The sequence below is a fragment of the Emys orbicularis genome, chromosome 1 (assembly GCF_028017835.1).
Source record: "Emys orbicularis isolate rEmyOrb1 chromosome 1, rEmyOrb1.hap1, whole genome shotgun sequence".
Taxonomy (NCBI): domain Eukaryota; kingdom Metazoa; phylum Chordata; order Testudines; family Emydidae; genus Emys; species Emys orbicularis.
The window spans coordinates 75168384-75187940 of record NC_088683.1 but is presented as its reverse complement, the minus strand read 5'-3'; the positions used below and the strand labels follow the sequence as shown (position 1 = coordinate 75187940).

General features: G+C 41.3%; 1 protein-coding gene across 2 annotated transcripts in view; it reads right to left on the bottom strand.

Moving 5' to 3' along the window:
• The window catches only part of NAV3 (neuron navigator 3), a 363920-nt gene that overhangs the window by 46491 nt on the left and 297872 nt on the right, over positions 1 to 19557 (bottom strand). For both annotated transcript variants that reach the window (XM_065423439.1, XM_065423440.1), the window contains exons 16-20: positions 18728 to 19216; positions 11041 to 11082; positions 8342 to 8502; positions 5811 to 5999; positions 3405 to 3457 (exon numbers count right to left, since the gene is read on the bottom strand). In XM_065423439.1, coding sequence (XP_065279511.1) covers positions 3405 to 3457; positions 5811 to 5999; positions 8342 to 8502; positions 11041 to 11082; positions 18728 to 19216 — 934 coding nt within the window. The remainder of the gene's footprint in view (positions 1 to 3404; positions 3458 to 5810; positions 6000 to 8341; positions 8503 to 11040; positions 11083 to 18727; positions 19217 to 19557) is intronic.

Sequence of the window (19557 nt, the reverse complement as noted above, 5' to 3'; positions counted from 1 at the left end):
CACAAAACTAATTAATCTAAGGCTTAACATTAAAATGCAAACTAACACCACAACAGTCCAACCTCAGGCTTTTGGAACATAATGTGATACTGACAGCCAAATTCTGAGGCAAGTCTACAGGAGTCTAAAGGGAGCTTAAACTGACTCCACTACAATCAATTTTTTAGCCTCACAACAAAATATTAACATGTAATTTACAACTCCCTTACACATCACCTCTTAGTTGGTTTACTAAAGCTAAGGGACTCTAAGTGTATGTCACATGCTGTGGAGCCAGTAGAGAGGAATATAGCAAATAAAGGAACAAACAGAAGGGTGTAAGACGGTATAAATTACAGTAGGCTATTTTAAATTTACACCACTGTGCACCTTCTGTCAGCTCCTTATAGAGTAAGCTACACCAGTTTTCTGTCAAAGCTGAGAAACTATTGGTATGCCACAATCTACTAATACCCACTATATGGCAAACTGTGCCGTGAAACAAAACTGTTTGGCTCCTTACATGCACAATGTCTCCAAAAGCTAGATCTGCAATATGTCTGAATGCCATCTGAAACCACAAATGGAATTAGATCAAACAAACAAAAACGATTAAAAAAACCACAATACATACTGAAAAAACTAATGAATTCTGAAGTCCTTTCTCATTGGACCTCTCCATTGTGAGAAATGCAATATCAGCACTCAAAGAGTACATCCTTCTGAATCTCAGACTCCAGCTCTTTTGCTGATCTCTGCTGATAATCTAAGCAACATGCTCTTTACCTGCTACTCTCTCTTGGTCTCCCCACTAATTACTGATTAAGCTGCAGCAAAATTATAATGCTAAGAATGAAGGCAGTGGTTAAAGAGATTGATAAACATCGTTACTCAAGACATTTATTGAAATGAGGGCTGCTATGGAATTCTTGCATGGTACTTTTGGCCTGAACTGTAGAAAACTTCCAGCTCTTTTATTTCTTCTTACTGATGGGAACTAATAATGGTAGAAAATGAATTATGTGTACCATAACCCCTCTGAAGCTACCTCTTTCTGGAAGAAGTGGGGCACCGAATAATATCACTGAACAATGAAACATTGTTCTTTATGTTCAGCTGATCTGATACTGAAAGCCAATCTTTTGTCCGATGTTTCCACTTGTGCACTGCTTCCTGATTAATTGCTGCAAGACTGTCTGAACTTTTTCACTGGAGCACAGAGGACCCAGCAGGAGAAATTTTGATCAAGGATTTTCTTCCTGCAAGCGCAATCACTAGTTTTATAGTCCTAATTCTTTCCTTGCCCTTAACTAAACCTTTCTATAGTTTCCATTACCACAGCTAGATGATCAATAACTTAGCAAGAAGTGTGGTCTAGTGGCTAAAGAAGGGAACTGGTAGTCAGAAGTCTCAAAATGTATTGCTAGTCACTGACTTGTTGTGTGACCTTGGCTAAGTCTTTTAGGTCTACACTACGACTTTAATTCGGATTTAGCTGCTTTAATTCGAATTAACGCTTGACCCGTCCACACAACGAAGCCATTTAATTCGAATTAAAGAGCCCTTTAATTCGATTTCTGTACTCCTCCTCGACGAGAGGAGTAGCATCAAAATCGGTATTGTTAATCCGAATTAAGGTTAGTGTGGCCGCAATTCGAAGTTATTGGCAATTCAATGTTATTAGCTACCCACAATGCAACGCTCTGGAAATCGATGCTACTACGGTAGCTTGGACGCACACCACCGAATTAATGGTGCCTAGTGTGGCCGAATACATTCGAATTTATAAAATCGGTTTCCTAAATTCGAATTATATAAATTCGGATTAATCCTGTAGTGTAGACATACCCGTAAACTCTGTCCCTCAGGTCACCTATTAGAAATATGGTGCTGTGAGGCTCAGCTAATGGTTGAAAGGTCCTTTGAGATCTTAAGTGGCAGAGGTTATGCAAACACAAAGTATTATTATATCCTTGCAACAATATAAAATATTGGGACTGAGATATTGCAAAACTGCTGACTGCTCAAACAAATGATGAAAGCTCCAGGTGTCACTTTATCATTTGCTTTTTGTCCATCTGCCAGTTCTTCTAAAAAACTGACATCAGAGCTGAAATACAGCTTTTGATACTCCCTATGAGAATAGATTATAATGCCTCCAAGAGAGGGAAGTGGCAGCAGGGCTTCTTCCACTAGGAAAATGGAAGTTCTGAATGTTACTGCCAGAGCCTGTTTTGGGGTTAGTGTGTGTGGAGACACTCCACCCCAAGAGACAACTCAGAGAGGCATGCCAGCTTTTCAGTAGTGACTGTGAGGACTGAGGGAGCCCCCATCTGAGGAGGAGCTGCAATATTCTTTGAATGGAGGCAGCATGCTCTGCTGGCCAGTGCAGCAACTGTCAACAGTAGACAACGTCAGAGCTAATCACCAGCAACACAAGGACTGAGACAACGGATGCCCCTTCTGCAAGTGTATAGGGTACAAAGGGGTAGGAGGATTGAGAAAACATGCTCCTTGCACCTTCTCATCCTCATGAGGGGCTCAACAACATCTATTCTAACTGTAGCTAGCTAAAAGATTGCAAAGGATCACTTATCCATTACTCAAGAGAATATATAAAACACATACATAACTCTTCTCATTTAAAATATGGACATATGTCTTGCACTGCAGCTACTCTGTGATTAAGGCTTTTGTAAGTAAATCACTGCCCTTCAACAGCATAACAGGTGCAACAACATATCACACAAAAATCAGAATTAATGTCTCCCTTTTACAAAAAAAGCCCAAATCAAATGAAGACTTAAAAACAAACTTCAATTTGGGCTGGGCAAACATATTTAATGAAATAAATTAATTTTAAAGAAACTACTTTTCTCTTTGAAAAAAACATCTAGAAACTTGTCATTTTTGTGAAGGATCAACAGGCATTTAAACTAGACATTGTATCCCCCTAAACAACCCTATACTTTTAAGAGGAATTTTTCAAACAGTACCATTAAAAAAACACTCCACAGGGCACCTAATTACAAGACCTTGCTTTAAAGAGCACAAACACCAAACAATGATGAAATCAGTCAAAAATTACATAGCACAGTAATATAGTGCAATGAATAATAAGCAGCCCCACGTGAGGTTGGACTCAGCATGTTATTTTTTTTTATATTTCAGCCTTCAAATTACACCACAGAAGGTTTAGTGAGTGCTAAATTCACCACTTAAGGAAAAAAAAGATGCTAATTATATATGAAAAAGCAAAAGTATAATATTGAAGTCAAATAGCTGTTCCACTGCTTTACTGCAATACTTACATGCAATTTTAATCCACTAAACTTAAAACTATTTAATGAGCTAGAAAGCTTTATTGGAGATGTACAATATCACAGGCAGGACTTTTTTTATTTTCCTAAACTATCAATACTTACTGTAGAATAGAGAGAGGAGGTGCTGGAGACCAGTGATAATGAGGACCCATGTACTACAAAAATGAAAAAAAAAAGTGCCATTATATAAAATATTGATGAAACAGCATGAGCCCTCCCCTGTGGAGCTCAATAGCAGAGCATCTCTTTTCAAAATGAGAAACAATCTTCCACAAAGAGCAGCTATTAGAGGTTATCAGTGTACACAAACCGCAGTTATTTTTCTTGAACTTGAAATGATTGCTCTAAATGGAGAAACATTTGCCTGTGTACTGTAGGTATGAGCGATTTTTAATGAGATACAGTATTTTCACCAGGAAACCAAACATTATTTCTGTTGTTTGGCAGTGAAGCACCTGATAAACACAGAGTTTCAAGAGACCAGAGATGGTGCTATGAACACCATCTATACAGAGTGCTGACTGCAGAGTTCTAAAGCACAGCATGCAGCAAGCTCATCTTTCATATGGAGGAGTGCCTTGCCAATGATATAGGAGCCACTGTAAATGCCCAGGTCTTTCTGATCTGGTAATTCTCTTCAGTTCAACATAGAGCACAGCATGCTTGGACTTGTAGTCTGCTTTGGCACCTTTGTATTTAAAGGCAAGTGGTGCTGCAATATGCACTGCTGTATTCTAATTGACCCTCAAAGGATTTTACCCTCTCTAAGCACTGCATAAAGACTGTAGGATTTGGTCCCAATGAATGGGCCATAGGGCTCTGGAAAGTGGCCAGTTAGGACTACAGCGAGAGAACATTTGAAAGCCACTTCTGTTTAGCCTCACAATGTTTAAGGTAGATCCTGAGGGAAGATGCTCCAATACAGAACCTCAGAGAAGATCTGTTGGTTTATCTTTAATACAATAAATGAAATGTTATTCAGTACTGTCTGAACAAAAATGCCACAGTTGTGCAGGTTGTTTCATATTTGCTCTTAACCAGGAAAAAATGTATTACCATATTATGCTGTTTTAATAACTATCTGAAGCATGTGTGTGTGCCATGCATGAGATATTAACAATTAAAACATTTCTTGATAGGGAACCTAGACTTTAAATCACCTTAGTATTTGGTAATTATTAGCAATATCCTGGGTACACTTCAAGATACTACAGGATCCAATGTCCATCCTGAGATATTTATAAATGATAGTTGCAACCCCTCCTTCCACCTGCCATCACTCTGTTAACCTTTCCAGCTCTGCCCTTGATACCATCCCCTCCCAGTTACTAACCTCCCTTGCCCTTACTCTCACATATTCAGCCTCCCTGACCCTCACCCTCACATGCTCTTCTTGCTCCTTTCCTTCACTGTGTAAGTTAGCTCTAATTTCCCATCCAAAATAAAATACGTTTTGGCCACATTTCCCTCTTTATCTATATCAACTCATGCCCCTTTTCCCCTTCACCTCTAAGGTCTATGAACTACTAAGGTCCATTTACTACTGATGCACTGACCTCCTCTCCCCTAACTCACTCATGCATTCACTCCAGTCTGGCTTCCATCCACTCTGCTCCAGTGAAACTGCTCTCTCCAAGATCTCTGATGACCTCTTCATTGCAACTTCTTACTTGGCGCCCTGTTTTAACTTGGATTTTCTGGTCCTGTTCTCCACTCTTCCACTGCTCCTTTTGTTGTTTCCTCCTCACTGCCCCTTCCCCTCAGGGTGCTGTCACAGTCCCGTCCAGATCTTATCCTTAGGTGACATTGTATGCTTGCATCAATTCACCTAACTTCTCTAAGCAGATGACTGCCACTCACTGATATATCATCAAAAAAGCCAAATAAAACAATTTAAAACATACATAATCGGTTACTTATGTCACTCAGTACATCCTGTCTCCTCTTTGTCTCACAAATGTTAGCTGAGTGGGGAAAGGGACTGTCTTTATTTTTGTTTCTTGTACAGTGCCAATCACATTGTCATCACTTACATAATAATAGGGGTGAGGAAGACTGTTTTAGCATTTTAAAAAATGGAGGGAAGACAGATAGGAATAAGACCATTAAAGAGGAGGAGACTGCAATAGTCAAGGCAGGAGATAACCAAGGCATGGATAAGCATTTGAGGCAGAAAGGATAAAATCATTTCCCAAGAATAAGAGTTAGGCCCTTCCTTCCACATTTTCTGCATCCTACTTCCTATAGTTCAAAAACTATCCCAGGCAATTAATAAGTGACACATAGAATGTGTTCAGTCTATAAAGAACATGTCCTTGCCTATCCCAGCTTATTGTAAGTACCCGTTCTTGTGCTCAAACAGAGCAAGAGGTGCTACAAATCCAGTTCACTATAAATCAGAAAGGTTTACTAAATTATTTCAATATTTATAACTCAAGGTGGCCATTTAAATAGAACCCTGCTACATTTGTGTTTTATTTGCTTATCAAAGTGTTAACTCAGTCCTACCTTCTTCCATGCTGTCTCTGAATGAGCCTGAATGACTGATTGCTCGTGGTCTCTCTTCTAAGGATGTGGCACTGCCACACAGCTGGGAGTCATCATACAGGTCAAAAGAAGAGTCTTGTGCAGGGATGCTGTTTGAACGCATCATACTGGGTCCAGGAAGGTTAAACTGGGACAGGTTGGTTGGACTCACTGCAATGCAAAGCGTTATTTGTAAGGTATGTTCCGTTATTGGGGATTTGTTCTGTGCAAAATGAAAACAGTGGCACACAGGGATAGGTGGGCTTTTCACTGCTGATGAAATGAAAGGCTTTCATTCTTAGGCCTGAAGTTATCATGCAACACCAAAGTAGTCAGTCTAGGGTAACTGTTACACATAATAATGCTGCAGAACACAGAGCAATACCAATGTTGACATCTGACTACGCCACTTGTTCATCTTGTCAGGCAAAGAGAGACTGCAATAATGGATAAGACAGAAAATCAGAGGAAGGAATGAACCCCATCAATTACAAAATTAAAAGTGAATGTTCATCATTTTTGTTCACAGAGGAACTTTACTAACCAAGCCAATTATTCTCTGCAGTTAAAAATGTTTCAAATATTATTAATTGTTATATAGATTACAATAGTACCTATAAATTGAGGTTCCATTGAGCTAGGCCCTGTGCAAAAATCCATTTTTAATCTCTTTGTTTGCTATTTAGAGTATTCCATAGCACCCTATCACCATATTCAATAGATGCTCCCACATGGGCCAGCTGGCTGACATTAAGAAACAGGAGTAACTGATCTACTCTTGGTTCAGCTGCAGATCAGCACTCAGGAAACTACTCTCAGCTATTGGAATGTTGATTTGCCAGTGAAATGGGAGGCTTGATATGAGCCCTTGGCCTATGTAAAATTAGGGCCTAGAAAAACAATACTGTCTGTCCAGAGTCAGCCTGTTGATTCGTGTCTTGATCTGCTCTATAGACCAAAAGATTCCCAGCAGAGCTGGATGTGTCTGAAATCATAACAGCGGTGTTTTTTTGTGTTTTTTTTCTGAGAGCCATTTATTCCATAGGACTGTTACTCTGATAAAAGAGGAAGGACAGAACAAAATAAGCTATTGCAATAGTAGATTATATTGGTCTCTGCTGTGGGAAAAGCTACTAAGTGAGCACAAGACTATAAAAGAAGAAGGAAAAAAATAATAGTGATAGGTAGCGAGGAGAAATCTGTGCTAAAGAGAGTTATCTTTATGTTTAAAACCAATACAAATACATGAAAATGTCCCAACCAGTGGTTTGCTTAGACTATATCTAATTTTGCTTATAAAAATGTCTTTGTTCAGCATTTTAGGTAGTATAATAAAAAGCCTTATGTTTTTGTGCCTGATAAAGTTGCTCTCTAGTGGCTGCAACCTACAGAGGATACAGATCTAACAGCAGCACTACCGAAGTGTGAATGTTTCACAGGTTATTGCTAGTTCTGTAGTAATGGCCTCAAACATAAGAGCTAAGTGTAAAACTAGGGTTCACACCTTCGGTAGGCCAGCTATTAGAGCATGACAATTACAGCAGGTCTGACATTTGATCCTGTTTAAGTCAGTGAGACCCGAACACTGTGGGAGGACAGAGAGACAGACCCAACAAACAAAGCATATTTTTACTATAAGGGAGCTGAGGTATTTTAAGATTCTAAGTTTACAAAAATTGCTGAATAAAAAATTTCAGCAGAAAGATCATATAAAGTAAACAAAACACAAAACATTGTAAGACTGGAATGAAACCACAGTGTGTGTATCCACAAACAACTAATGGAAAAAAATCATCCATCCATTCAAGTCTTTAGTTTATTTGACTACGGGTACCCAAAAGTAGTATTTTCTGTCATAAAGAGAAGGTGAAAAAGAGGTCTTAGTAATAAAATCCAGAGCAGGAACAGAGCAGCCAATTTCACATCCTGACCTGGATCCAAACTATTCTGAAGTGTGGGGGCATTTGGAGACAGCATTGTGGTTGGGCCCATAACAGATAAATGGTTCAGCCAAGAAGTTTGTCTACTGATCCAAATGTTCCCAGTGTTGAATCTGGGCCCATCTCAAAACAAAGCTACAGTATGTACTATTACCCAAATGGGAGAAGGGATTAAAAGTCTGGTCCAATGCCCACTAAAACAATTGGAAATAATTCTGTTGATGGCTGGATCAGGCTGTGAGGGAGAAAGGACAGTCTTGTGGTTAAGACGCTGCCATAACAGTCAGGAGATTTGAGTTCAATCCTAGCTTTGCTGTGGACTTCCTGTGTGGTTGTGGGCAGGAAATCTGTGCCTCTTTTCCACATGTAAAATAGGGATAAACTCCTGCCTACATCATGGAGATGCTGTGAGGATAAATTCACTAATGTTTGTGAGGTGCCCAGATACTATGGTAAGGGAAGAGGAGGGTGTGGGGAAGGGTACCTAGCTAGACAGACTAAACAATGCATTGTAAAACATTCAGTTTTATGATTATTTTTTAGTGTGGGAAGCAAGGGGAAAAATTCATTTACCCAAGTTGGAAAAGTGATATTTCCCAGTTGCAGAGGAAGACATAGCTGAAGGCGAAACGATAGGGGACTGACTGCCAGTGTCCTGCAGACCTCCAGTGGAATGGGAGCGCAGCCACTCTTTGCCCTCCTCCTGGCTGGTCTGCCGAGATGACGGGGTATATCTGAAAAATTACAGCTGGCACACTTAAAACAACAACAACGAACAGGGTTCACAATGTAATTAACAATAGTCAACATCAAATATGCTTTGCTGGTCAGACAGAACAACAATCTTGACCGTCCTGTATCTAATTACAGTTACTCAATTGTTACAGTTGACTTTAAAGCATCTGTTTTAAATCTCCCGGGGGAAAAACACACTTCTAAAAAAATAAACAAACCCCAAACAAACAAAAATAACATTCTCTTTTCTTTGGTGAAATGTGATGATAAATCATACCAAACAGACAGCTGAGCTGAGAGAAAAGGACTGAAAAAGCTGTAGCAGGTGAATAAGATGAGGCAAAGGCTGAGTACCATATTAATAGAATGGATGAATGACAGATTGGAAAGCCAAGAAAGATGACTGTCTGCTTACAGAATGACGTGCCACAGGAGTGTTCAAGCATGTGGACATTTGGTAAGGCAAAGGGAGCAGAAACAGAACAACAGTTGTGAAAAAAGGAATTTCCTTTGGTAATGATAGCTACTGTGATCAAATGGGATGTTTGTCTCATGGAATGCTACATGGCATTGTGTCCTTTCCCAAATTAGGTAGGGGAGGGAAGCAGATAGGGACAAATAATCACTTAAATGGAAACAAGTTCTCTGGAACAAAAAAGTTTGGAAACCAAATCTCTTAATCAACTGTATGCTATTGCTAACCAATACAATGAGTGTAACTGAAAGAAGGTAGAACAGGGAGAACAGCCAACCCATCGGTCAGGCTCTTGTGGCTGGGTTAGAGGAAGGGAAATTCTAGCACATTAGAAATCTGCAGGTATTTCTTATTGTTTGGGTCTCGATCAGAAGCCTGTTTTTACTTCTGTCTGTGACAGCCCACCGTAAAACTTCATTCAGCACAATTCCATGCCAACTGAAGAGCACTCTCACATTCTTCCCCGCTATCATGTGCCACCAACGTTCCTCAGTCATCCCAGAGAAAGAGGCTTTTGCTATCTTCTGGGTTTATGAGGCACTGCCATTTCTGCTTAGGAAGCTGATTAAATGAATTTGTAATTTCTCATTTCACTCATGCCAAATGTGGGATATTTTAAAAGTATCCTATTCAGATTAAATAATCCTTTCTTTTCTCTCTTTAAAAAATGAGACATTATGCTGCTCTTTAAACCTGGAAGAGGTGGGCTACCCCAGTGGTTTCTGGATCTGGAAGCAGCCGAAGTGAAAATTCAGGTTTCGGATTTTTAAGAGAGCCCCAGTAGCATACAGACCATAACTGGGATCCAGCCTTCATCAGACCAAAATGGTGAAAAATCCTGTGACAACAGCTAATTAGACATCTGTGCCCACATGCTGACTCGTAACTCCCTGTCCCCCACCCTACCCCCCAGCCTTACTCACCCCACCCCCAAGCCTTACTCACCCTTGCTGTTTTTATAGGATGGGACCACAAACTTCCACCTCCCACTTGGACTCTACTAGCTGGCTGCTTTTCCTATATGGCTCCTTGGGGTACTCCCTCCATCCAACAGCGCTCTTCCAGGGGTGGTGGGAAATTTGGCTTGATCCTCTCTCACACAAAGTGCATTGGGGAGGTGCAGAAATCATTACACCCACTCCTAGTACTTGGACTTCGAAGCCCAGAAGATACTATGTAGGTTCCTATCACTAGCACCAGGGCTTTGGGACATATAGTTGCTAGTGAGGGGAGAGCTGTATGTCAGAGAGAGAGAGAGAGAGAGTGTGTGTGTGTGTGTGTGTCTGTGTCTGTGTGTCTGTGTGTAAAAGGTGGGCTGATCCAGTTGCCATTACCTCCCAGAACAGCTTTGTTGGATTAGAGCAGTGGACAGGCTGATATGGCAGCCTTACCTGAAGAGACAGTGGGAGTAGCCATATATTCCCCTCTCCCCCCGCACAACCTGGAGCCCAGGACAGGGGTGGTAGCCTGTGGTCTTCCCTATCTGAAGAGAAGAGAGCAGTGATGAGTGGAGGTCATGTGGGTGGCTGGGTTGGGTTGTGAGTAGAGCTGGGCTGTGTCTGAGCAGGGCCTGTCTTATGCTTTCAAACCCTGGATGCTGAAATGTGTCTCTTTTAGGTTGTGAATCCTTAACCCGTCAAGCTGGATCTGCGATGGCAGTTCTCCCCCACCCCAAATCCATGGCTACTTGCATTTAGAGCCCACGTTCGGGCCCATCTCTAAAACCTTGTTATTCTGCCCATTTTCAGTTTGCTTTGTGTTGCAAAGGTACTTTGTTACTCTCTTTTTTATACTGCATTGTATGTCTCTTAACATTCATCATATAAGGAAACTATTTTTAACAGTTTTTGCTTTCCAAGATATATCTGTATACTCAATTTACTTACTAGGCCAGACTGGAAAGAGAAAATCTAATGTTAAGGGTCTAGTTTGCTTGATTTAAACTTAAGCACCAGGAGCTCTGTTGTAAACAGGATCAGCAAGGAGAAAGAGACGGAGAGACAATGTAGAAAAGTTTACAGAACAACAGAGAAGCTGCAATCATGCTGAATAAAGTATATACCTTAGTCCCTTTTTGGGTAGTGTATTTCTGTCAAGCTGCATGCTGTTAAAACAAAGAAAACCCCTAAGGACATACAGTAAACAGGACTATTCAGAATAACAAACTCTAAAAGTCTAGATATGTTCATATAACAAAAGGAGATTTAATATATTTTAATGTCTCTTTATGATAAAACCCTGACTCATTAGAGAGGAAGACAGGACATGGATTGCCACATGTTCATTTTTCATCCAGACATGCTCTGGTCTGGGTCAATAGCCATTTGGCAACTGTCCAAATCAGACAGAAGTTCTGCCTTCCAATTCTTAATCTTCCTTACTGAGTCATGCAGACTCAACCTGTATGGGATTCATATGGTCACAGAATGAACGTGCATTTTTCACAGCTTCCTATGATCTTTTGTTATGTTTCTATACAAAATGCAGGTTTGTGACACCTGCAAAGAGGCAGCATGGCCTTGCCAGAAGCTAAGTGGCAGATTCTGTTTGTAGGAAGATGTGCTAAATATATAGACACTGATTCACCATTGTCTTGCTGCTTGTGCAATCAATGCAAGTGCAGATGGGGTGCAGGGCCGGTGCTACCATTAAGGCAAACTAGGCGGTTGCCTAGGGCGCCAAGATTTGGGGGCGCCAAAAAGCGGTGCCCCCAATTTTTTTTTTACAGCGTTCCTGGGCTGGGCTGCCAGCGGCGCGCTGACACGTGCGGCTCAGACTCCCTCTCCCAGCGCAGCGGCCGCTCCACTTCTCCCGCCTCCCAGGCTTGCGGCGCCAATCAGCTGTTTGGCGCCACAAGCCTGGGAGGGGAGGAGAATTAGAGCAGAGGCGGCGTGCTCGGGGAGGAGGCGGAGCAGAGATGAGCTGGGGTGGGGAGCTGCCGCACGGCTCCCCGGGGGAGGGGGGAAGCTGCCATGGGGGGGGGCGCCTCAGGGCAGGGGGGGAGCTGCCGCGGGGGGGGCACCTCAGGGCGGAGGGGGGGGCGGGGAGCTGCCGCAGGGCTGGGGCGGGGGGCGCAAGGTGGAAGTTTCGCCTAGGGCACGAAACTTCCTTGCACCGGCCCTGATGGGGTGTAAAATGCCACCAGATTAGATGGTAGAAGCATTTTAAAACTCAGTTTGTGCTGGAGTGAACAACAACATGAGATGCAAGGCACAGGAGAATTGGGCTCTTACCAGTGTAAATCCTTCCAGAGACAGGGAGCTGCTTAAAAGGGCTGTCCCTTATCTTCCTTCAAATAGGAAATAATTCAGGTGGTTTATCTTCCCCCAATTATCTAGGCCATAGGCAACAACTCCCTGGGTACTCCAGGGCTGGAGTACTCACGAAAAAAAATTAGTGGGTGCTCAGCACCCACCGGCAGCGGGCAGGAAGTGCTGGGGAGAGGGGCGGAAAGAGACCAGGCAGGGGCGGGCCAGGGGTGGAAAGAGGCAGGGCGGGTATGGGGGCTTGGAGGAAGGGGTGGAGTGGGGGCAGGACCTGGGGCAGAGTGGGGGTCAAGTACCCCCTGGGATCTGAGTAAATCAGTGCCTATAATCTAGGATTTTAGCTGTCTGGTGATTACAATACTTGATTGGGCTCTTCAGTGAAATACACTATTTTATTTTGGAAATATAATTCAATGTCAATATGAGGATTAAATTAAATGTGTGTGTGTGGGGGGGGGGTTCTATGTTGCATCACACCATCACCACAAAGCTAAGCAGCATGTACTTTACACCATCGAGAGAAGCATCAGAGACAAACAGTCCCTTGGATCCACACTGCCTTCCTAGGGAAATGTTCTAAAACTTTCACACTATTGCTAACTGGCTCAATTCCAGTGGTGTTAGCAGTGCTGAGAGCCCTCATACAGATGGGGCACTGGAGTTTTCAACATAGTTTTATGTAACTGTGCTCACAGCAGGTCTAGTTGACAATATGTTGAAAATGCTCTAACCAGCCCCTCATCTCAGCTAGGACTCTCAACGTTACTAACCCCAGAGGAGCTCAACCGGTCTTAGCAATGGTAGGAATTAATAAAGCAAATGTCCCTAATTTAGTCAGGGCCTCACTCTGCACAGGGAGAAGAAAGTTGATGGAAGCTACTCAGGGCTTGTCTAGACTGCCTCACAGTTCAGACTACAGGGGTGTGAACAGCAGTTTGCACCAAAGTGCTGCACTGTAACTCCCCCATGTGGACACTATGGCCATGAACTAAAAGGTTCCTACTTCACATTGATGTAGTCCTGTTTGAAGCCGTCTACATTAATGTGAACGAGGAATCTTTTAGTTCACACCTGCAGCATCCACACGGGGGAGTTACAGTACAGCATATTGGTGCTCATTGCTATTCAGACCACCATAGTCTGAACCTCAGGCAGTATAGACATGCCCATAGAGGTGATGCAGTGTAAGCTTGACAATAACTGTCTACAAGTGATTGGTCCATTGATAAACCTATAACTTGATTTCCAGCCTGGCACATGAACAATCATCAAAAATTAACCCTGGCTGAGAAGGAGATTACATGGATTTTAATGCATTGTTCATGCATTTACTAGTCCTCTATAATAAACAAGGCCCTGATTCTTGATTTGTGCCATTAGGTGCCACTTCAATATATTATTTAGCTGCCCAGCATAAAACTAAACAAGCATTTATTCTGTATTTCAAAATATTATTAATTTCTATGACTAATCCTCCAAAATTGAGATGTCCACATTGCAGCTATTAATAATTAATGCTAATATGACAGCATGTTAATTCACTTCCTTAACTGGCCAGGTCTTTTCTTTTCAGCATCAGGAAGCACCCCCTCCCCCTTTATGAAGCTGAGCATGTTGCTTCTACAAACGCTAATAACTATGGGGTTAAAGGAAAAACCAGAACCAGTAAACAAAAGTAGATCTTCTGAATTGTAATGCAGAGTAATACTGCTAGGTCACAGCTACGCGGACCCTACTGGTTTATAGACCTCTGAAGATAATTTACAAACAAGTCAGATTTAACGTGTTAATCTGAAGTTTCTTGGAAGACCCATCACAAGTGTGGTGAACTGCCTTTTTAAGTCAGAATGACTGAGGGGGAGAATGGCACAAAATGTTATAAATACCAACATTATCATACACCTTGTAAACTACCAACAGCAGTGCTGCAAGCAGACGTACATAAATGCTCCGGTTGTCAAGCCCACATTCCCCTTCTAGATATTGGGGCAGATTCTCTATCCCCATTCTGTTCCCTTTGAGCTGTGGAAACCATCCACAAGTCTCTCTCTGAGGTTCTCCAGAAGTCCCTGGAGACCACAGATGACCCCTCTTTTTCCCTACTCACGGCCCCTAGCTCAGGGGGAGATTCAGAGGTTGGGTGAGGAAGTGGATGGTGTGAAATGCAATTGGCTATACCTAACTGGTGTATGGCCCTCAGGTAGGGTGACCAGATAGCAAGTGTGAAAAATCGGGACAAGGGGTGAGGGTAATAGGTGCCTATATAAGGCAAATTCCCAAATATTGGGACTGTCCCTATAAAATTGTGACCCTTAGGGAACATAATCAGCAGGAACAAGTTAAAGCAGCACCTAGGCTGCTCTAGCTGGGACTAGTCCAAGGATGAGATGGAGAATCAAGGAGTTGTAACCGGTTACCTGACTGCTGTTGAGCACAGCAGCCCATGATGCAGCCCGTTGACCATCTAGACCAGTGTTTCCCAAACTTGGGACGCCGCTTGTGTAGGGAAAACCCCTGGTGGGCCGGGCCGGTTTGTTTACCTGCCGCGTCCGCAGGTTCGGCCGATCGCGGCTCCCACTGGCTGCGGTTCACTGCTCCAGGCCAATGGGAGCTGCTGGAAGCAGCGCAGGCCAAGGGACGTACTGGCCGCCACTTCCAGCAGCTCCCATTGGCCTGAAGCAGTGAACCACGGCCAGTGGGAGCTGCGATCGGCCGGACCTGCGGACGGGGCAGGTAAAGAAACCGGCCCGGCCTGCCAGGGGCTTTCCCTACACAAGCAGTGTCCCAAGTTTGGGAAACACTGATCTAGACAGTGTTAATTCTGCAACACTTATCTACTATCCCTCCTCCTCTGCTCTGGCCATGCAGAATAGGAACATAAAAGTTGTAAATACTCCACAGAGGTAAAAAATACAGAGGAATCTCTGACTTTGGGTTTGTCTACACAAGATAGTTTTACCAGTCAATACCAATATAATTAAACCGATAGAAATAATACTAGTATAACTTTCCATATGGACGCTCTTATTCTGGATATAGGAGTGGCTTTTTGGGGCCTTCCAAAGTGACATAACATAAACTGAGAAAGCCATTCTTATTCCAGAATAAGTGTGTCTATACTGTTATAGTGGTATAAATTCTCCCCTCAAGCTTTGACCACACTTAAAAGGATTTGCTGGTATAGCTATGCTGATATAGTTATACCTGCAGCCGGCAATGCAGCTTATTAGAAGCTCTTTCAGTCTCGTGCAACTGCTCCCAGTAAAGAAAGAAGAATAAATCTTGCTACAGCTACTCCCGCACGGCTTTCCAGACTACTAAAAGTATGGGTCTGGAAAGCAACCAGTGCCCCTATAACTGTGGCTTACACCAAGCTATTAACATTAATGTGATATTAAACATCTTTTGCAAGACTATAAGATTTAGCATATACTCAACATCCTTCCATATCTTCTTATTGACTTTCTCATTCTGAAATGTAATAGTAGGAGTTAATGGAGGAACACAATAAATTACTCTATAAACTAAAAAAATCATATTTAATATTCTGTACAATATTGTCCTTTTCAGTTGGTAAAATATAATGTAGGGCTGTCATGCGATTAAAAAAAATTAATCGTGATTAATCACGCTTTTAAACAATAATAGAATACCATTTATTTAAATATTTTCAGATGTTTTACACATTTTCAAATATATAGATTTCAATTTCAACACAGAATACAAAGTGTACAGTTCTCACTTTATATTTATTTTTATTATAAATATTTGCACTGTAAAAATAAAAGAAACAGTATTTTTCAATTCACCTCATACAAGTACTGTAGTGCAATCTCTTTGCCATGAAAGTTGAACTTACAAATGTAGAATTATGTATAAAAATAACTGCATTCAAAAATAAACAATGTAAAACTTTAGAGTCTAAAAGTCCACTCCGTCCTACTTCTTGTTCAGCCAATACTCAGACAAACAATTTTGTTTACATTTATGGGAGATAATGCTACCCGCTTCTTATTTACAGTGTCACCTGAAAGTGAGAACAGGCATTCACATGGCATTGTTGTAGCCAGCATCAAAAGATATTTATGTGCTAGATGTGCTAACGATTCATATGTCCCTTCATGCTTCAACCACCATTCTGGAGAACATGCATCCAATAACGATCCAAACCAGTGTAGACCAATGCATGTTCATTTTCATCATCTGAGTCAGATGCCACCAACAGAAGGTTGATTTTATTTTTTGGTGGTTTGGGTTGTGTAGTTTCCGCATCAGAGGGTTGCTCTTTTAAGACTTCTGAAAGCATGTTCCACACCTCATCTCTCTCAGATTTTGGAAGGCACCTCAGATTCTTAAACCTTGGGTCGAGTGCTGTAGCTATTTTTAGAAATCTCACATTGGTACCTTCTCTGTATTTTGTCAAATCTGCAGTGAAAGTGTTCTTAAAACGAACAACATGTGCTGGGTCATCATTCGAGACTGCTATAACACAAAATATATGGCAGAATACGGGTAAAACAGAGCAGAAGATATACAATTTTCCCCCCCAAGGAGTTCAGTCAGAAATTTAATTAATGCATTATTTTTTTAACGAGCGTCATTGGCATGGAAACATGTCTTCTGGAATCGTGGCTGAAGCATGAAAAGGCATACAAATTTTTAGCATATCTGGCACGTAAATACTTTGCAATGCCGGCTACAAAAGTGACATGTGAACGCCTGTTCTCACTTTCAGGTAACATTGTAAATAAGAAGCGGGCAACATTTTCTCCTGCAAATGTAAACAAACGTGTTTGTCTTAGCAATTGGCTGAACAAGAAGTAGGACTGAGTGGACTTTTAGGCTCTAAAGTTTTACATTGTTTTGTTTTTGAATGCAGTTATGTAACAACAACAAAATCTACATTTGTAAGGTGCACTTTCCTTATAAAGAGATTTAGTACTTGTATGAGGTGAATTGAAAAATACTATTTCTTTTGTTTATCATTATTACAGGGCAAACATTCATAATAAAATATTATAAAGTGAGCTTGTACACTTTGTATTCTGCCTTGTAATTCAGATCAATATATTTGAAAATGTAGAAAAACATCCAAAATATTTAATAAATTTCAACTGGTATTCTATTGTTTAACAGTGCAATTAAAACTGTGATTAATCGTGATTAAATTTTTTAATCACCATTAATTTTTTTGAGTTAATCGCCTGAGTTAACTGAGATTAATCGACAGCCCTAATATAATGTAATTACTACATATACATTGAGGGGCCACGGACAACTTAAAATCACGTGTGGTGTCAATGTCTTTTTATCTTTCTGCTGGTCTACACAGATTGTGTACCTGGCATAACTATGATGCTTATGGGCGTGATTTTTTACCAATATACGTAAACTGCTACAACCCCAAGTGGGGATGCAGTTATACCAGCACAAAAATGCCTTATACCAGTACAGCTTTTTTCTGGTTGTGAATTTTCCAACACAACATTTTTTCATTGGAAAATGTCCATTCATCAAAAGTGGAACTGTTTGCAGGAATAGCTTCGTTTTGATAAATCTTCCAATTTTTGAAAAAAAAAAGTTTTGAAATTGTCTAAATGTTCTGTTTTTCATTTTCTAAACAAACAGTTTTGGTTTTCAGTTCAAAGCTACTTTTCATTTTGAATTTTTAGTAAATTTATACTAAAAATGTTTTACAAAATTGAAAATGGTTGAAATTGAAAGGAAACATTTCACAAGTATTGAAACAAAACACTTTTCTTGACCTGGTCCACTTTTTTTCGGATTATTGGTTAAAAAAATGTTTGGGATTTGAACTTTTTGCCATAAATTAAGAAAAAAAATTTTTTTTCGAAATCTCAAAAGCTCTCAGGGATGGGAAAACCATTTCCTTACTAGTTTCAACTTATTTCCCTCCCTGTACAGACATATAAGCTATACCAGTATAAGAACCTTTATATTGGTATAACTTAATCCATGCTAGAGGAGTTATACTTTATACCTGCATAGTTAAAGCAGTACAATGTTCGTGGGTAGACAAGACAGTGAAGAGATTATGGGGAGGTGGGATTTCTCTTGTTCTAGTCTGCATGTTCTGTGCAGAACTTGTCAAAACTTTGTGTAGCCATGCCATGATCTTGCAAGTTTACCTCCCAAGTGAACCTCCCATCGGCCTCAATGGGGATTGCACACAGGATTTCCCATGGGAAACAAGTTGCCAGATTGGGGAATTCGTTGGTTTTTGATTTTGTGCTGCTCTTTCACAGAGCAACAAGAGAGTGAAAAACATTTTTAAAAGTAAGAAAATGTGCTTGTAAAACTGCAAAAAGTGGCCACGAGCTGTGTGCCAGGTTCAGTGCTGGTAATTACTTTTCTCTCTCTCTCTTTTTCGATGGTGTCCCTATGGGCTTTCTCTTTTGGTTGTTTCTGTTTCTGTTGCATTCTCACTGTTTTTGTTCTCACTGTGTCTACGGTTCAGCTCACCTTTCCGATAGTGTAGATCTGACACTTCCAGTCCTCATGAGCATGCTCTGAACCTCCTGAGTGCCTGTCGTCAATCCAGAGAGAGAGCCATGATGGCTCAGAGGGAGATCAATAGATTCAGAGCTCGTGTGCAGGCTAGTCATTGACTGGTAACTTGGTGTGTCCTTACTGCCGGCTGAGGAGCTGCTCAGGTTTGCAGCCCACACGAGACCACCTGATGTGAAAGAGTGAACAGATGCTGGACTGGAAGCCAAGGACTGACTTAAGCTTACAACATCTGTATTTAATTCCGAGGGTTTACTGAAGAGGGGGCTGCTGCTACCACTTTGCCCACCTGCACTGCCCATGCTGCCTGTACCCGAAGATGGAGATTCTAGGCTTCCTTGCCGTGCTAATGTGGTACTAGGGCTGGGCATTGCTGATGTGGGTTTCACACTTTCAGTACTGGGTGCAGAGGTAGCTTTGCCACCAGCCTTGGCACCAAACAACCTAAAAGTAAAACAAACAGTTTTAGTTGTTATTCAGAGAAACTGACACCCACCTTAAACATTCAAGGCATAACATCACGAGAGCCAAATTCCACATTTAATTACTGCTACTCAAATAATGCACTCCTTGTTGATTAATCACCTCACAACATTAAATCCACTTAACTACATCACACTAACACGGGGTTTATTTTATTATCAAAAACTCTCATTCGCTGTTTTTCAGATGTGTTCTGTTTAGGTATAGATCTTCACACAGAGATGAAAAACAAGCAAATCTTTGGTTTTATGACTGCATAAACAGATTAAACTTTCACCCAAATCCAGTAGTTAGTTTAACTC